Raw genomic sequence first — 18371 nt, forward strand, 5'->3', positions numbered from 1 at the left:
CGATCGCAGTGAGGGACAAGCAGGGGGCCTTGGCTTTAGTCAGTCAGGAGCACAGTGGTGCTGCTTGGAGTAGGGGCAGCTGGAGGAGAGGGCAGTGAAGGAGGATCCCTCGGTCTGCCACCCCGGGAAAGGGAAGGGCAAGCGGGGGACTTCGGGTGCGCGAACCTCACATGTCACCCCAAGGCCAGGCTCAGGAGTGCCTCCTGGAGAAGTCAATGCTGGACAACAGAAAGAGCTTTCTGGTAGCCCACAGCAGTGCACAGGTAGGGATGGGGCTGGGGAGGCCTTTGCTTTACTGCTGACCCCCAACTGACTGGGCCCCACCCGGTTCCCAGGTGGTAGATTACTATAAGGAGGCATGCCGGGCCTTGGAGAACCCTGACACCACCTCACTGCTGGGCCGGATTCAGAAGGACTGGAAGAAGCTCGTGCAAATGAAGATCTACTACTTGGCAGCTGTGGCTCACGTGAGGGCCCGGGGCTGTGGGGCGGGGCTGAGTGGCCACAGCTCAGGAAGCAAGTCATGATGTCTCTTCTTCTCCAGCTGCACATGGGAAAGCAGGCTGAGGAGCAGCAGAAGTTCGGGGAGCAGGTGAGTGAGCTGCAGCAAGGAGGGGACTGGGGACCGATAGCAGCCTTCAGTGAGATGCCGGCTGTGCTCCCACTCCTTACACACCAGGGGGTGGCCTTCTCTGTCTCATCTTGGCCACCACCCTGCTGCAGGCCTGGTGTCTTAAGTGTTGACCCATCTGTGCAGCCCTCATCCCTCGGGGTCTGAGGAGGTAGGGCAGGCTCCCTGCAGAGCAGGTGGCTGGGGCAGGGTGTGGCGCCGCCACCTTGCTGCTGTTGGCTGAGGTGGTGCCCTGCTGCCTCCTCAGCTGCCTGTCATCTGATGTGTCGCCTCATAGGGCCAGGTGGGAGGCAGGAGGAGTAGGGGTCCAAGCAGAGGAGGACATAGCAGGCTTTCCTGCCACTCTCTACAGGTCGCGTACTTCCAGAGTGCCCTGGACAAGCTCAATGAAGACATCAAGTTAGCCAAGGTAAAGCTGAGGAGGTTGTGGCTGCCCCTCGAGGGTATAGGAGCAAGCCTAGTGGGACTGAGGGGGTGTCCTGGTGCCAGCCTTGGTTGGTGCTGAGGCCCTACCTGTGTCCCTAACCCCACAGGGCCAGCCTGACACTGTGCAAGACGCGCTTCGCTTCACTATGGATGTCATTGGGGGAAAGTGAGTCTGTGGGGGTGGTCCTGGTTTCCTCTTTTTTCAAAGGGTTTTGTGCCTCTGCTGGCATCTTTGGGAGGAAGCCTCTAGAGAGCAGTGTCCCACGTGGGAAGTAGGTCCTGGATTCCTGCTGACACCCCGTGACTGCCCACTCCCCCGGCTTCTGACCCCCAGGTACAATTCAGCCAAGAAGGACAGTGACTTCATCTACCACCAGGCTGTCCCAGCATTGGACACTCTTCAGCCTGTAAAAGGTTGGGGAGCCAAGAGGTGGGGACAGGACACAGGAGGCTACCTCCAGGACGCTTCGTGGGCCTGATCCCCACAATTCCCACACCCTCAGGAGCCCCCTTGGTGAAGCCCTTGCCAGTGAACCCCACAGATCCAGCTGTCACAGGCCCTGACATCTTTGCCAAACTGGTACCCATGGCTGCCCACGAGGCCTCGTCACTGTACAGGTGGGTGGAGGGTGGCACAGAGGGAGGTGGGGTGTCCCAAGATGTGGGTCTCCAGCAAATGCTCTGTTGCTTCTGCAGCGAGGAGAAGGCCAAGCTGCTTCGGGAGATGGCGGCCAAGATTGAGGACAAGAATGAGGTCCTGGAGTGAGTGTGGGACTCGGGCCGGGAGGCAGAGGCAGGCGACACCTCCCAGGCCTCTGAGGGCCCCAGGGCTGCCTGTGCTGGGAGAGGAATGAAATGTCTGTTCCGAACAGCTTCCCCAATACTGCCTTCCTGCCCAGGGTGATGGGGCTAGTGTGGAAGGCAGGAGTCATGTCTTGGGAGGAAGAGGTACCTTCTGGTCCACTGTTTCCAGCAGTGCCCTGGGCATGTTCTGTGGGTCCAGGCCAGACCTAGTAGTAGGGGTCCGAGGTCCAATTTGCTCTATACTGAGACTGCAGATTCAGTGGTGAGGCTCGCCCTAGTAGCTCCTTTGACGTGGTCAGAATTGGGTCAGCAGCCACCTGGCCCTGTTGACCCCCCCCATAGCTAGTTCATGGACTCAATGCAGTTGGATCCCGAGACCGTGGACAACCTTGATGCCTACAGTCACATCCCACCCCAGCTCATGGAGAAGTGTGCGGCCCTCAGTGTCCGGCCTGACACTGTCAAGAACCTCGTCCAATCCATGCAAGGTAAGTGAGGGGCAGAGGAAGCAGGTGGAGGTCATCTGCTGTGGCCTCCTCCGTGTCCCAGGTCACTGAGGATGGAGGCTGCACCCCTCTAGGCCCTGGCTCAGGCATCCACATCCACTCCTCTGGATCAGTGTACCTTGTGCACCCTGCATCTGTGGAGCTCAATGTGCGTTGGGCCTCATTCAAGCCCTGACCTGAGGGGGCGGTTCTGTCTCTCGGGGGAGGGGCCTATGGGTTCCCGGTTGGCCTGCCTAAGGGGTGCCTACAATCCTCCCCTGCAGTGCTGTCGGGCGTGTTCACGGATGTGGAAGCCTCCCTGAAGGACATCAGAGACCTGCTGGAGGAGGATGAGCTGCTAGAGCAGAAGTTCCGGGAGGCGGTGGGCCAGGCTGGGGCCATCTCCACTGCCTCCAAGGCTGAATTGGCCGAAGTGAGGCAAGAATGGGCCAAGTACATGGAAGTCCACGAGAAGGTCTCCCTCACCAACAGCGAGCTGCACCGTGCCATGAACCTGCACGTCGGCAACCTGCGCCTCCTTAGCGGGCCACTGGACCAGGTCCAGGCTGCCCTGCCCACACCGGCCCTCACCCCAGGTGAGCCCTGCCCGACCCCACGAGGAGACTCAAACTGGGGGTTTCTGTGGCCTCACTGACTGCTGCTGCCCATAGAGGACAAGGCCGTGCTGCAGAACCTAAAGCGCATCCTGGCCAAGGTGCAGGAGATGCGGGACCAGCGTGTGTCCCTGGAGCAGCAGCTGCGTGAGCTTATCCAGAAGGATGACATCACTGCCTCGCTGGTCACCACAGACCACTCGGAGATGAAGATGGGCTGGGTGAGTGGGGTGGAGGGGCTCTGGCTTTGGGCTCCACCCTTAGGACTTGAGGCCCTGAGTGTCATGCCCACCCCTCCCTCAGAAGCTATTTGAGGAGCAGCTGAAGAAGTACGATCAGCTGAAGGTGTACCTGGAACAGACCTGGCAGCCCAGGACCGCGTCCTCCGCGCACTAACAGAAGCCAACGTGCAGTACGCGGCCGTGCGGTGGGTGCTCAGTGACCTGGACCAAAAGTCAGTGCCTGGCCCTCTGCTCTTGCCCGGAGCCACCTGGTGTCTGCCCCTGTGGCTCACCTGGTGCTGGCCCTTCTGTTCACCAGGTGGAACTCCACACTGCAGACCCTAGTGGCCTCATATGAAGCCTATGAGGACCTGATGAAGAAGTCGCAGGAGGGCAGGGACTTCTATGCAGACCTGGAGAGCAAGGTGGCTGCTCTGCTGGAGCACACGCAGTCTACCTGCCAGGCCCAAGAAGCTGCCCGCCAGCAGCTCTTGGACAGGTGGGTGGGACCCGGGGGCTGTGGTGCGGCTCCGGTCCAGACAGGCTGGGCTGATGGGGGCCTGTCCCACAGGGAGCTGAAGAAGAAGCCACCACCACGGCCCACGGCCCCAAAGCCGCTGCTACCCCACAGGGAGGAGAGTAAGGCAGTGGAGGCAGCAGAACCCCCTGAGGAGCTACGCAGCCTGCCCCCTGACATGGTGGCTGCCCCACGACCACCCGACGCCTTCCTGGGAACTGCCACCCCACTCCACTTTCCTCCCAGCCCCTTCCCCAACTCCATAGGCCCAGGACCCCACTACCTCTCAGGCCCGATGCCCCCTGGTACCTACTCAGGCCCCACGCAGCTGATACAGCCCAGGGCCCCAGGGCCCTCTGCAATGCCCGTGGCACCTGGGCCTGCCCTCTACCTAGCCCCTGCCTACACCCCAGAGCTGGGCCTTGTGCCCCGATCCTCCCCCGAGCATGAAGTGCTGAGCAGTCCCTATGGGGGGGTAGGACCAGCCCCACCAGTTGCAGGTCTGCCCTCGGCCCCACCTCAATTCTCAGGCCCTGAGTTGGCCATGGGGGTTCGGCCAGCCACCACCATAGTAGACAGCATCCAGGCACCCATCTCCAGCCACATGTCCCCACGGCCAAACCCCACCCCTGCTCCTCCCCAGCCCTGCTTCCCAGTGCCCCCACCACAGCCACTGCCCATGCCTTACACCTACCCTGTAGGAGCCAAGCAACCCATCCCAGCCCAGCACCACTTCTCTCCTGGGATCCCTACAGGTTTTCCAGCCCCGAGGATTGGGCCCCGGCCCCAGCCCCAGCCCCAGCCCTAGCCCTAGCCCCAGCCCCATCCTTCACAAGTGTTTGGGCCTCAGCCCTCACAGCAGCTCCTTCCACCCCAGCATCCGCACCTCTTCCCACCCCAGGCCTCAGGACTCCTACCCCCACAATCCCCTTACACCTATGCCCCTCAGCCTGGGGTCCTGGGGCAGCCACCACCCCCCCTGCACACCCAGCTCCACCCAGATCCTGCTCAAGACCCTCTGCCACCCCACTCGGGGGCTCTGCCTTTCCCTAGCCCTGGGCCCCCTCGGCCTCCCCATCCCCCGCTGGCCTATGGTCCTCCCCCTTCTAGCAGACCCATGGGCCCCCAGGCAGCCCCTCTTACCATCCGAGGGTCCCTGCCTGCTGGCCAGCCCACCCCTAGTCCCCACCTGGTGCCTTCACCTGCCCCATCTCCAGGGCCTGGCCCAGTACCCCCTCGGCCCCCAGCAGCAGAGCCGCCCCCTTGCCTGCGCCGAGGCGCTGCAGCTGCAGACCTGCTCTCCAGCCCAGAGAGCCAGCATGGCGGCACTCAGCCTCCTGGGGGTGGGCAGCCCCTGCTGCAGCCTACCAAGGTGGATGCAGCTGAGGGCCGTAGGCCACAGGCCCTGCGGTTAATCGAGCAAGACCCCTATGAGCATCCTGAGAGGCTGAGGCAGTTGCAGCAGAAGCTAGAGGCCTTTCGGGGCCAGCTGGGGGACATGGGGGCTCTGGACACCGTCTGGCGGGAGCTACAAGATGCGCAGGAACACGATGCCCGAGGCCGTTCCATCGCCGTCGCCCGCTGCTACTCAACTGAAGCACCGGCACCAGGATGTCATGCCCTATGACAGTAACCGTGTGGTGCTGCGCTCAGGCAAGGATGACTACATCAATGCCAGCTGCGTGGAGGGGCTCTCACCGTACTGCCCCCCCTTAGTGGCCACCCAGGCCCCACTGCCTGGCACAGCTGCTGACTTCTGGCTCATGGTCCATGAGCAGAAAGTGTCGGTCATTGTCATGCTGGTTTCTGAGGCTGAGATGGAGAAGGTGAGAGAGGTGGAATGGGTGCCCACGAGGGCAGTGTGGGGTGGCAGGGCAGGGCACCCTAGAAAACCAGCCCTGTCTTGGCTTGTCCGTCCCTCAGCAAAAAGTGGCACGCTACTTCCCCACCGAGAGGGGCCAGCCCATGGTACACGGTGCTCTGAGCCTGGCATTGAGCAGCGTCCGCAGCACTGAAACCCATGTGGAGCGCGTGCTGAGCCTGCAGTTCCGAGACCAGAGCCTCAAGCGCTCTCTCATGCACCTTCACTTCCCCACTTGGCCTGAGTTGTGCGTCCACTGCTCTGGGTGGTGGTTGGGGGTCTGCCCAGTCCTTGGTGCTGGGAGGGGTACAGGCCTCAGATTAGGCCTGGCTCATAGGCCCTTCCCTGCCCCATCCTGTCCCACAGGGGCCTGCCCGACAGCCCCAGCAACTTGCTGCGCTTCATCCAGGAGGTGCACACACATTACCTGCATCAGTGGCCGTTGCACACGCCCATCGTCGTGCACTGCAGGTAGAGGGTGGGCCTGAGGGTTCCTCCTCCACGGGCTCTTGGCCTGGATTCATACTCCCTTCTTGGCACAGCTCTGGTGTGGGCCGCACGGGAGCCTTTGAGCTGCTCTATGCAGCCGTGCAGGAGGTGGAGGCTGGGAACGGGATCCCCGAGCTGCCTCAGCTGGTGCAGCGCATGCGGCAGCAGAGGAAGCACATGCTGCAGGAGGTGAGGTAGGATCTGGGCAGGTGGGCTGGGGTGGGCTTTCTGTTGCGGGGTGACGGCCTCTGTTGCGGGGTGACGGCCCCTGCCCAGCTGACCCAGCCAAATGCACCTGTGCAGCTGCACCTCAGGTTCTGCTATGAGGCAGTGGCGAGACACGTGGAGCAGGTCCTGCAGCGCCACGGTGTGCCCCCTCCATGCAAACCCTTGGCCAGCACAAGCATCAGCCAGAAGGTGAGGACAGTTCCCTGGAAGCTGCTGGGATGGCCACAGCCTTGGGACTCCCTCTCCTCACCCACTCTGTCTTCTCAAAACCACCTTCCTCAGGACTCCCAGGACCTGGTCCTTGGTGGGGACGTGCCCATCAGCACCATCCAGGCCACCATTGCCAAGCTCAGCATCTGGCCTCCTGGGGGGTTGGAGTCCCTGGCTGCCAGCTTGCCAGGCCCTGCAGAGCCCCCAGGCCTGCCAGCCAGCCTCCCGGAGTCTACCCCAATCCCATCTTCCTCCCCTCCCCCGCTTTCCTCCCCCGTGCCTGAGGCTCCCCAGCCTGAGGAGGAGCCGCCAGTGCCTGAAGCCCCCAGCTCAGGGCCACCCTTCTCCTCCCTGGAGCTGCTGGCCTCCTTGACCCCAGAGGCCTTCTCCCTGGACAGCTCCCTGCGAGGCAAGCAGCGGATGAGCGAGCAGAACTTTCTGCAGGCCCATAACGGGCAGGGGCTTCGGGCCATGCAGCCCTCTGACGACCCCCTCAGCCTTCTGGATCCACTCTGGACACTCAACAAGACCTGACCAGGTTTCCTCTACCTGTTCCTTACACTACATCATCATCTCTCATGCCCACCCACCCACACCCAGCAGAGCCTCTCAGTGGGCACAGTCTCTTACTCCCATTCCTGCTGCCTTCAGCCCTGCCTGGCCCAGCCCGCACCCCTGTGGGGTGGAGATGCACTGCAGGCTCTGGGTCAGGTTCTGCTCCTTTATGGGACCTGACATTTTTCAGCTCTTTGCTACTGAAATAATAAACCACCCTGTTCTGTGACCCATGTCTGAGTCTGCCCATTGCCGCCTCAGCTCCAGTAGCACAAGGAACTCAGCACCTTTCATGAATGACAGGATGGTACCAAACTGCCACACCACCAGGACAGTTTGTTAAGAGCCCCGCAGCTCTGGCTTGCTCATCCACCACCCTTGCATGCAGTACGTTTCATCAGCAGCTCTGTGGAGGATCCAGGCAGGGAGTGTGCACAAGTAGCTCCCAAAGTCCCTTACAGATAATGTGGTTTTTTAAAAAAGTTTAGTATTATTACAGTTAGGAGGCAACGGCCGGAAGATACTCAGCTCCTTCCCCCAAGTCCAGGTCCAGTGCATTAGCCCCCACACAGCACCCCAGCCCCCTGCCTGGGCAGGGAGGCCCCGCCTTTAGTCCAGCTTCTCCAGCACAGAGGGCACATATACCAGGCTGAGCTCACTGCTGAAGTTGCAGACAATGGCAGCATTGTCCAGCACCAGGATCTGGTGGGCAGGCTGGGCCTCACTGTTCTTCCCCAGGTAGACTGTCTGTAACAGGTTCCCATAGTTTAGGTCCCAAAAGGAGACACAGCCCTGGCCGCCGGTCACCAGCAGGTTGTCTGAGATGACACCTAAGCTTGCACCACAGCCAAGGTCCTAGAGGCAAGGACGTGACAAGCTCAGTCCTGAGTCCTTCCCTAAAATGCCAAAAATCCTATGACCCCACCCCCTCTACCTGCTGAATGGAGTAGAACTTGATGCCCGTGCTGCGGTCCCAGATGCTGATGACGCAGGAGGTGGTACAGGTCAGGGAGGTGACATCCCCACGGTGAGCAAACATGTGGCTGACCCGGCTACCAGTCAGTACATCCCATAGGCAGATGGCCCCATCTTGTCCTCCACTGGGCAGTACCATGGTCTGGGGAAACGGGCCAGGGGAGCAGGGTCACTGTGGTGGAGTACCTCTGTCAGCCATGGTGTCCCTGTGCCCTGGTGGGTGGGACCCTTACTTTGCTTCCTGGAAGGCCCCTGGGAACCAGCTCCCAGGATTCAGCAAACGTGGACCACAGGCCTGGCTCTGTACTCCCCTACCCTATCCACAGCCCCCTGCGGGCCCCTCACCTGGTCGATGTACACAGTTGTGATGGCCCCTGAGTGGCCCTGCAGGGTGAAGAGGCAGCACGAGTCCTCCAGACGGAACACCTGGGACAGGGATGGGCCTCAGGTTCTGGCCTCTGGGATTTACCAAGTCATGCTTTGCCCGGCAAATGCCCTCCATCCTTCACCAGGACTCCATCAGCCTCTCCCTGGCGAATGCATCAGACTCCCACCCCCTGTGCCAGGCCACTTCAGCACCCAAGAGAAGAGACAATACTCACTCTCAGCGTGTGGTCTTGGCTCCCAGTCACCAAGCGCCCAGCAGCAGCTTTCAAGGCTGTGATGGGTTTTTGGTGTGCACAGGGCACTGTGTGGGTCAAGTGACAGGTCACCGTGTCGCTGCTGCTGTACATCGGAGAGGCAGGGGAACTGCCCCGCCCTGAGGTCCCTGAGGACAAATGGCCAAGTGAAGGATCTCTGAGAAGGCAACGGGCAGATGGCCCCTGTACCTCCCACCAAGTGTGAACACCTGCCCGCCCAGGCCCTCCAACCTCTAAACTGCAGGGGGCTGAGGGCAGTGTGGGTCTCCAAGGAGAAGAAATCAAGGGAACCGTTGAGCCTCACAGCCACAATCCTGGAAGAGAAAAACAGCTGCCAGGGGCCTCTCCCTCAGAGCCCCAGCCCTGGGGCCGAGCATGTGGGCACAAGAGAGATAAAGGGCCAGTTCAAGAAGGGACAGCAGGGACGTGGCCAAAAAGCAAGCACACAGTGCCAGAACCGATGCTGGAGCCAGAGGGCAACTCCAAATATTAACCTCCTTGTGCCTCAGTTTCTTCATCTGTAAAATGGGGATAAGAGTACCCACCTCACAGGATGGTGGTCATGAGAATCAAATAGGCTGACATGTGTAAGTACCTGGTGAACATCACGTAAGCTTATAAATTAAAACACGAAAACAAGTGGAGGGCTCCATGTAGCCCGGAGCCGAAGGGAAGGCTGCTGAGGGAAAACAGGAGGCAGGGTGGGCTGTGCTGGGCACTGGGGGAGCCTGCCTTCTCCATTACACAGAAGCAGCTTCAACCCAAGCACAGCCCACACCAATTCCTTTCTTTCCACAAAGAAACATGGATTTTCTCTGCTTCCCACAATTTGTAGGTACAGTGTGACAGGCAGGGATGGGTAAATTTGCCCAGTAACCCCAAAGCCTTAAAGAACGTGGGGTTCAAAATCTTATGGCAGCAAAAGGCAATGGATATCTACAACCTCTGCCCATGAATTTGAAGGGCCCACACCAGACCTGGGCAAGCCACAGTGTATGCCTGGAAGTGGGTAGACAAGGAGAGACTACAGTCACCAGGAACCCTGAGGGTCAGGCTGAGACACTGGGGCTCTTCTTAAAGCTAAAACAGGCAGCAAAGGAAAATTTCCAAGGAGCATGGAAGAACCTGGTGAACTTGGCCAGGCTGGAGGGGAAGATGTTGGCCGAGGCCTGTGTAGAACCTGAGGTGACAGGAATGGCGGCAGCAGCCACTGGCAGAAATCAACAACACTAAGGGCAAGGGATGCCCAAGGAAAAACAAAGGTTCCAGTTCTAGCTTAGATGGTGCTGCCACTAACAGTCAAGGGGCCTTGAAGGAGGAGTCAGCGCGGGGCAGCCAGGGGAAGATGTTTGGCAGAAGGCACCTGGCCATGGGTGGAGACCCAGGTTCACCAGCTCAGAGGTGGGAGCCAGCCCAGGTGGCTGAGACTCCCAAGGGAGTGTGTGTGTGGACGGAGCCCGGGGGACGCCCACAGCCAGCAGGCTTGCTGAGGAGGGCAAGCACAACAGGAGCAGGCACAGAGCAGAGAACAGAAAACAGCCCCCAGCGGCCAAGAAGAGAGAGTTCTGCAAGCGCATTTTCCATAACTAAAAATGCAACCAAGATACCCCAAAGGCTCAATATTGACAAGCTTACAGAGAAACTGGCTTCACTGAGAAGGGCCAGAAAGGACAAGAGTGTCTCACTCCCCACCGTCACAGTGCTTAAGACCATGGGAGCTCACCGTGTGCCAGGCCCTATTCCCAGCACTTCACACCCCTAACACTTAGTCGACACCCTCCCATCCAAGCGGACTGCCCTCTGCTCACAGGTGTGGGGCTGGACACCAAAAAGGTCAATCGAGTCAATACAGCAGTGGAAGGGAGCCAGGACTCAAGACTCGGAGAGTATGGCCTGGCTACCAAAGGCTGGGGACATCTGGGGCTGAGGCAGGCCAGCTCACCTTTTGTCCAGGAAGACCAGAGCGGTAATGCCTGAGGAGACCTCCTCGCTGCTGCAACACAGCACTCCTTCAATGGCGTCCCACACCTGTGAGTCCAAAGGCTGTGAGCACCTGCCCGCCAGGAAGGCCCACAGTCCCCAGGGCGGACAGTCCCTCGGCCCACCTCCAGCCGGCCGCTGCTCCGCCCCACCACGATGAGACCGCCCTGCAGCTCCAAGCTCCAGATGGAACCCTCCGCGCTGGGGGCCCAGGCGAGGGAAGGGGAGCCCTTCTCGGGGGAGCCACCCTCGTCCTCAGGGGCCTGGGGCAGCACGGGCCCAGGCGAGGGTGGGCGCAGGGCTGGCGTGCAGACGGCCGCCAGCTCCTCCTCCTGGTACACCCACTGCACCAGGCGGCTGAAGTCATAGCCTGGGGAGTCCCGGGTGCGGCCACAGACTGCCCGGTGCCAGGGCTCGGGCTGAGTGGGCTCTGAGGGCCACGGCTGTGCCGAAAAGTTGGTGTCGATTAAGCAGGTGAGGTTGGGCTGGTCCCCGAAGAGGGAAGGCAGCAGAGGGCCCCGGGGGCGGTGTCTCAGGGGAGGGCTGTCCCCAGGTTCCTCTGGGCCAGCCTTCCCATCATCTGAAAGTCGTTCCCAGATCTCCTGAGCCTTAAGCCCGCTGCCCACGCCACTGTCCCGACGCTGCCTGCTGGGGGCCAGGAGGGCGGAATGAGAGGGGGTGGGGAGCTGAGAGAGGGGCGAGAGGGGGTGAGGGGGGTGAGAGGGGATGGGAAGGTGCCTGGAGGGGTTGGGGGATACGTGGGAAGGAGAAAGGAGGGGGGATACGTGGGAAGGAGAAAGGAGGGGGGATACGTGGGAAGGAGAAAGGAGGGGGGATACGTGGGAAGGAGAAAGGCGGGGGATACGTGGGAAGGAGAAGGGGGGGAATACGTGGGAAGGAGAAGGGGGGGAATACGTGGGAAGGAGAAAGGGGGAAATATGTGGGAAGGAGAAAGGGGGGATAAGTGGGAAGCAGAAAGCGGGGGGGATAAGTGGGAAGGAGAAAGGAGGGGGGATAAGTGGGAAGGAGAAAGGAGGGGGGATATGTAGGAAGGAGAAAGGAGAGGGGATATGTGGGAAGGAGAAAGGCGGGGGATAAGTGGGAAGGAGAAAGGGGGGGATACGTGGGAAGGAGAAGGGATACGTGGGAAGAAGAAGGGGGGGATACGTGGGAAGGAGAAAGGGGAGGCTACGTGGGAAGGAGAAAGGGGGGATAAGAGGGAAGGAGAAAGGAGGGAGGATAAGTGGGAAGGAGAAAGGAGGGGGGAATCAGTGGGAAGGACAAAGGAGTGGGGATACAGGGCAGCGCCGGGGTGAGAGGGTTTGGGGCGGCACGGAGGAGAAGGCAGCCACACCTACCCCAGGCGAGGGATGCGCGTGAGGCAGTCCCTGGTCTGCGCGTCCCACACGCAGACGTGGCCCGCCAGGCAACAGCACACCAGCAGCATGCCGTCGCTGGCCAGGCACTCGATGTCCTGTGGGAGCGTGCGGTGTTGGTGCGGGACAGGGCCCGGCCCTCCCCCTCCCGGCCTGCGACCCAGCTCACCATGAGGTGGCCGCGCAGTACCAGCGGAACGATCTCTGTCTCGGGCGGTGAGTAGCCGTAGTCGTCGCAGGGAAGCTCCCCGCGCCTCCGCCGCCCCGGCCCACCGCCCAGCTGCCCGTAGTTGCGCGGGCACAGCACGCAGTAGAGGCAGAGCAGCAGCAGCACCAGCACGACGCCCGCGGCCAGGCCCAGCGCCACCACCCTGCAGGGGCGGGCAGACTATTGCGAGATGCACCCCCAAAGCCTGTCCCCTCCCCCTCCCTCTCCCCTGCTCTTCCCTATCCGTCCCCCTCCCTGCACTCCACACCACTCCATCCCACCCAGTGGCCTTACTTGTACAGCGTGACGTCTCCGTGGGCCTGCACCCCAACTGGGCCCTTGGGTCCCGCCTCCCAGTGCCCAGCCGGCACAGACCCCGGTGGGGGCCAGGCACTACGGCCGTCCTGAGGGTGCCGGCCCTCCAGGGCCTCCCTCGGGTTCAGGCGGAGCGTGACTGGGATGACAGGCAGCAGGCTGATGTACCTGGGTCCGGACAGTGGGCAGCCTCAGCGAGAGGCCTCCAAGAGCTTCCTCCTGCTGCGACCGCCAGCCAGTCTCCTCCCTCCTCCCCAGGCAGGGCTCAGCTCCAACAGCCAGACTCTCCCAGCATGGGGGTTGGGGACAGAGAGGTCACTCTCCAGCCCAGCTTAGCAGGCAACCTTGCTGTCCCAGATACCAGCACCCAAGCAGCCCTTGTGGCCATGTGGGCTATCTCCCTCCCCACTCCTGGCACAGGTGGGTGGGTCTCATTCTGCCAAGGGCTGGCAGCAACCGATGACTCCTCAGAGCAACCTGAGACCCTCTCAGGTTATGGCTGCCTAGAACACCAGTTCCCACCTCACAACCTTATGAATTGTTTAATTATTAGCAGAATTCAAACCTGTGGGTCTCCTGCATCAGGGAACGGGGATGGTGGGCTGACACCATTGAGTGAGGAGGTGGCACCTGGCACAGCCCAGCTCACCTCTTGGCCAGCGTGATGTTGTAATAGCTGAAGAGTGTCGGCCAGTGGTGGAAGGACAATTTCCTCCAAAGTTCCTCATCCTCAGGCCCCCAGGTTACCATTGGGACTGGGCTGTCATGGACAACCTCTGCCGGACCTCCACGCTCAGGTGGCTCGCCTGGCAACGTCTGGTTCTCAGGTAGCTTAGGGGCATCAGGTGGGAAGATGGAGAAGGCAGGGTCCAGGTGGCTGGCAGGCAGCATGCCACTAGGCACAGGCAGGGGAGCCAGGGCTCCCTCACCCAGTGGGCTCTGTTCCGTCACCTGGGCAGCAAGGTAGGTGCGCAGCCCTGCTGGGTCTGTATACACCAGGATGCCAATCCAGACAATGGTGCCAGCCTGCAGGGGGGTGGGGGTAGTCAGTGGGGCCCCTGGAGGAACGTGCCCTAATCCCCAGCAGCTTCAGCCCTCATGCTGGAAGCACAGGGACCTGAGGCCTGGGGATGGAGAGAGGACACAGGCCCATTCCGTTCTTTCCTTCTGCCTCTCCAAGTCCTCCTGCTAACACCTGCCAACATTTGCCACTGGAGAGGCCTGCTTCCCTTTCCACATTTAGGGGCTGAATTTCTTGGTCTGGAAATAGACTGAAGCACCCTGAGGTTTGACACAGAATGCCCCCGCCCCTAATCTCCACCTCAGCTAGTGCCAGAAAACTGCTACCATTCCTATGGTCAGCAAGGCCACAGGGCCAGCTGCCTGATCTGCTCCAGAGTCCCCAGTCCCAGGGGCCCTCAGCCTTCCTCTCGTCTCAGTTCAGCTCCCTGGGAGAGGCACTGCTGCCCCACAGCCAGCCCAGCCCGGCTGGTGACGGATTTTGCCCAGCACTTTCCAGCGTCTGCACACGACACAGTAGCTGATGAACCCGACCCAGGGAAATGTGGTGGCCACAGGTGGGTCCATCTCAAAGCACTCGACTAGCAGGCTCCTGTCCTGGGCCACTCTGGGGAGAGGACGGCTCCTTTACCTGCGAGCCCTGGAGCTGCTTCTCCCACAGACAGGCTTGTCTCCTCAGAAGCCACCGGGGTCTGGGCAGGGAGGACACAACAGGCAGCTCCCCAGAGCCAGGCTTCCAGGGGCCACCAGGGCCTGAGGAGCACCCCTTGCCACTCTAAGGCAAGTACAGCACCACGAGGGGCCTGGAGCACTAAGAGGGTAACGCAGGGGTGGCAGGTACCATGATGAGGCGCTGTGCCAGGCGGGTGCGGGCCAGGAAGTAGACGACACGCAGCCTCTTGGGGAGCCGCAGGTTTCAGAAGGAAGACGGCTGCAACGTGACGGTGTGGGGTGTGGACGGCCGCACAGCCGGCTGCCGCTCATAGCGTGTCGGCTGCCCACCTGGCTTGGCTGAGGACAGGCAGGCCTCAGGGGGCAGCCGCTTGTTCAGGTCTGCTAGCTGTTGGGGACACAGTGGTCAGGGCCTGAGTTCACTGTCCAGAGGCTGCCCTCAGGACTACTGCCCTGCCCAAGGTCTACACGCCTGTCACCCAGGGCTCCCTGAGGACAGCCAGGGCTGAGTTGGCGGGCAGGGCAGGGCTCAGCCCCCTCCTACCTCCATCCGGCGAATGTCAATGGGCAGGACAGTGGTGAAAAACAGCATCTGAAGGAAGAAGTCAGACACCAGGCCCACCACGGCAAAGAGACAGAACTCCTGGAATCAGAGCACATGGCAGGGGGAGGGGGAGGGGGAGGGGGAGGGTGAGGGTGCTGTGACCTCACCTCTCCAGTCCTACAGGAGCAGTGCCCAGACTGCAGCCACCTCAGAACCAGCAGGGCAGCAGCAGATAGGGCACAGCAGAGAGGAAGAAGAGACAACTGGTTGGTCCTCAGCTCACACACCACCAGCAGATCATGCCATCTCCACCAGGGGGCAGCAGAAACCCTCACACTTTTTTCTGGAAAGGGCTAAAAGTGGAGGGTACCCTCCCTGAATCTTCCGGTCCCCCTAGAGAGGACTGAAGGCCTGATCCAACCTGGAAATCTCTAAGCCCCACCAGCCTGCTCCCCCAAAAGTCCTGCCCTACTAAGTCCCCACCCTGCTCACGCAACAGCAACCCAGCCAGAGCCCAGGCCTGATTCAGGGGCTCTCAGAAAGGTTCCCAGCCAGCAACTGCCCCAAAGCAATGAGAAGAAAGAGAGATTAATTCTCCTCTAAAACTGAAAAAGGGTGAGCTCTCTGCTCCCCAAGCTCTGTCAGCAGACAGAATTTTCTGAGATGTCAGTGTTGAGACCTCTAGCACATCATCACAGTGCTACTCAGATCTAGGGTGAGACCATGGGGTGCAGAGAGTGGCACAGTGGTGTCTCAGCTCTAACGTCCCAAGACTGTACCTTGTCCTGCAGACACTACTGTTTTTCCAGGAGAAAAAGCCCACAGCCCATCTGTTCTCTGCTCATCCGCATCCCTCAACTGGCCTGCCAGCCCTGGGGAAAGGACGGGGAGAAAAGATGGCATCCTCCCCTTCTCGCAGCTCCTCTTGGAATGGCTGGCATCAGTCTGGGGTTCTAGTTCAGTGTAGGGCCACCTCCACCTCTGCTTACAGCCCACAGCTGAGCAAGGGCACTTTGCCAAGAGCAGGGTCACTCTGGGCAATGGGAATTGGCCCTCTCACAGGTCAGGCCAGGCAAGGCCATGCGTCTGGAGACTGCAGCACCCGTCAGGGCCAAGGAAGGACACCAGAGGAAGGGTCTAGGGACCCTATGGTGCTTCTCCCTCAGAAATGGGAAACAGATGTGACTGGAATGGCACAGCCTGTCCCCAGCCTCTGCCATGCCCTTGCAGCCTCCTCCTGCCACTTGGCTGAAGGGGAAGCAGGCAGGGAGGGGTAGGAAGAAAGGGTCAAGGGCAAAGCCTGCCTGGCTAGGCGCTCAATCTTGGAACCCAGCCAGGCTTTGCCGAGCAATTCTGAGCCAGGCATGCCACGGGCCATCTGTGTGCTGTAGTGATCGGTTTGCCAGGCAAGGATGCCTGTGCTGGAAGAGGGGAGCACGCTGCCCATGGCTGCACAGCTGGGGAGCACAGCAGTTGCTTCCATGCTCATCCAGGTGGCAGGCCTTGGGGCCTTACCTGGATGGCCGGCACTAGGGTGAAGTAGCCAATGAGGATGATGCCCAGCTCCGTGGCCATGTTCTTCTTCATGATGGACCAGCTCTCGTTGCTTAGGCCTGCATGGGGCAGCAACAGGGCACAGGGCAGCACATGGCTGCTCTCCGTGACTCACACGGCCTCATGGGCCTCAGAGTGGCAGAGGCATGGGGAGGGCCGCCAGCTGTCTGAAGCGGCCATTCCACCAAAGTACCCCAACCCTCAGGACCCTGCCAATGCCCGGACTCTAAGGTGCTGTCACCACCACACAGCTGCTACAGGGAACAGGGGGCTTCGCAGCTTGGAGTGTGCAGGGGAGAGCTATAACCATCAGAAGACGGAAGCAGCAGAGTGTGGAGACGAGAAAATGCACAAGGAAAGCCAAGTGCGCCCCACTCCAACCACATCCAACCTCTGCATGTGGTTCTTGTCTGGTCTGCACGGGCCAGTATGACAGTGTGCCCACCAGCCACAGGGCAGAAACACTCGAGAGGTGGAAGAGCTGGTTGCGTTCTTCCTCAAGCCCCTTCCTGTGGTGAGCCCCGATCCCATGCTATCACACTGTTGCATGTCTAAGGCTTGGAGCTCCTACTGGGTAAGGACCATTTCGCCCCATCTCTTCCTAACTCCGTATCCAGCACAGAGCCTGGCTTATCACAGAGGCTTACAGAGGTTTGCTGGATGAATGGACGGCCTGCCTACAGCCTCGTTCCTCACAGACACAGGTGACAAGGAGGAAGAGGCTCAAGTGACCAGACCTCCAAGGCTAGGCTCTCCCTCTTCTCATTTTCCCTAGAATCCCAGATCCTCAGCTTCTACCAGCAGGGCCAGAGGGGGCTTTTCTGGAAGCTGTGAAGGCAGCAGATCCAGGGGCTTGGGCCTAGTGTGCTAGAGTGAAACAGTAAGAGAAAAATACTAGACGCTAAACTCCCCAGACAGAAAGCCACCACCAAACACAAGCCCCACCCACAGAGCTGAAGTGCAATGGCATGATCACAGCTCACTGCAGCTTTGACCTCCCAGGCTCAAGCAATCCTCCCACCTTAGCCTCTTGAGTAGCTGGGACCACAGGTGCATGCCACTATGCCCTGCTAATTTTTGTATTTTTTGTAGAGATAGGGTTTCACCATGTTGCCCAGGCTAGTCTCAAACTCCTGGGCTCAAGTGATCCTCCTGCCTCAAGTGATCACCTGCCTCAGCCTCCCAAAGTACTGGGATTACAGGTGTGAGCCACTGTGCCCGGCCTGGTTTGCTTTTTTTGTTTGTTTGGTTTTTTTTGAGACAGAATCTCGCTCTGTTGCCAGGCTGGAGTGCAATGGCACAATCTCAGCTCACTGCAACCTCTGCCTCCCAGGTTCAAGCAATTCTCCTGCCTTAGACTCCCGAGTAGCTGGGACTACAGGCATGCGCCACCATGCCCAGCTAATTTTTGTATTTTTTAGTAGAGACGAGGTGTGATCATGTTGGCCAGGATGGCCTTGATCTCCTGACCTTGTGATCCACTTGCCTCGGCCTCCCAAAGTGCTGGGATTACAGGCATGAGTGGTTTGCTTTCTTATTGATATAGGAACCAGGACGAAGTACAGTCCAGTGGCCCCATGGCTCCTCAGGACACACACTCAAGAGCTGCCAGGGCCCAGTGGCCCGCTGCGTATTATGCTGGAGGCGAGAGCAAGGGACATTTCAGAGGCTCCCTGTTTGCTCACGGAGCCTTAACAGCAAGAAGAACAGGCCCCTCTCCACCCCTCCTACAGCCCCCTGCCCACCCCCACTGCATTACCTTGGGCGATCCGCAGCTTCACCTCCAGGTCTACCGGGGTTGAGACCACGGACTTGGTGAGCACCAACACATTCTCTAACCCAATAACCACCACAAGGTAGGGGAAAATCTCGCTGGGGACAGAGAAGGAAAAGTGAGGGACAGTGTTGTGGTGGTTCTCAACAGGCTTGTGCCCTCAGGAAGGCTGTGGGGTTTCCAGCCTCTCACAGAGGCTGCGGAGTGACTCCCACAAGCACTGGGCAGAAACCCTCCCCTGTCCACCTCACCCAACAAGGCCTGCATCTAC

General features: G+C 60.3%; 2 protein-coding genes across 2 annotated transcripts in view; one reads left to right on the top strand and one right to left on the bottom strand.

Moving 5' to 3' along the window:
- The window catches only part of LOC105710835 (tyrosine-protein phosphatase non-receptor type 23-like), a 33378-nt gene extending 26108 nt beyond the window's left edge, over nt 1–7270 (top strand). Inside the window, 21 exon segments of the mRNA XM_064366968.1 lie at nt 184–263; nt 336–467; nt 545–592; nt 984–1040; nt 1165–1223; nt 1392–1471; nt 1561–1675; nt 1754–1819; nt 2204–2349; nt 2631–2942; nt 3018–3181; nt 3264–3318; nt 3321–3414; nt 3501–3680; nt 3753–5289; nt 5291–5524; nt 5622–5806; nt 5926–6030; nt 6102–6237; nt 6352–6465; nt 6559–7270. Coding sequence (XP_064223038.1) covers nt 184–263; nt 336–467; nt 545–592; nt 984–1040; nt 1165–1223; nt 1392–1471; nt 1561–1675; nt 1754–1819; nt 2204–2349; nt 2631–2942; nt 3018–3181; nt 3264–3318; nt 3321–3414; nt 3501–3680; nt 3753–5289; nt 5291–5524; nt 5622–5806; nt 5926–6030; nt 6102–6237; nt 6352–6465; nt 6559–7020 — 4361 coding nt within the window. The 3' untranslated portion in view covers nt 7021–7270.
- Nucleotides 7271–7506: 236 nt separating this feature from the next.
- The window catches only part of LOC105731885 (sterol regulatory element-binding protein cleavage-activating protein), a 141304-nt gene continuing 130439 nt past the window's right edge, over nt 7507–18371 (bottom strand). Inside the window, 15 exon segments of the mRNA XM_064366966.1 lie at nt 7507–7896; nt 7976–8158; nt 8362–8442; nt 8619–8785; nt 8889–8971; nt 10600–10685; nt 10763–11282; nt 11996–12111; nt 12183–12384; nt 12516–12704; nt 13186–13562; nt 14398–14616; nt 14773–14871; nt 16288–16385; nt 18086–18198. Coding sequence (XP_064223036.1) covers nt 7651–7896; nt 7976–8158; nt 8362–8442; nt 8619–8785; nt 8889–8971; nt 10600–10685; nt 10763–11282; nt 11996–12111; nt 12183–12384; nt 12516–12704; nt 13186–13562; nt 14398–14616; nt 14773–14871; nt 16288–16385; nt 18086–18198 — 2779 coding nt within the window. The 3' untranslated portion in view covers nt 7507–7650.

Source organism: Aotus nancymaae, unplaced genomic scaffold (genome assembly GCF_030222135.1).
Source record: "Aotus nancymaae isolate 86718 unplaced genomic scaffold, 86718_ANA_hifiasm-v0.15.2.pri h1tg000067l, whole genome shotgun sequence".
NCBI lineage: Eukaryota > Metazoa > Chordata > Mammalia > Primates > Aotidae > Aotus > Aotus nancymaae.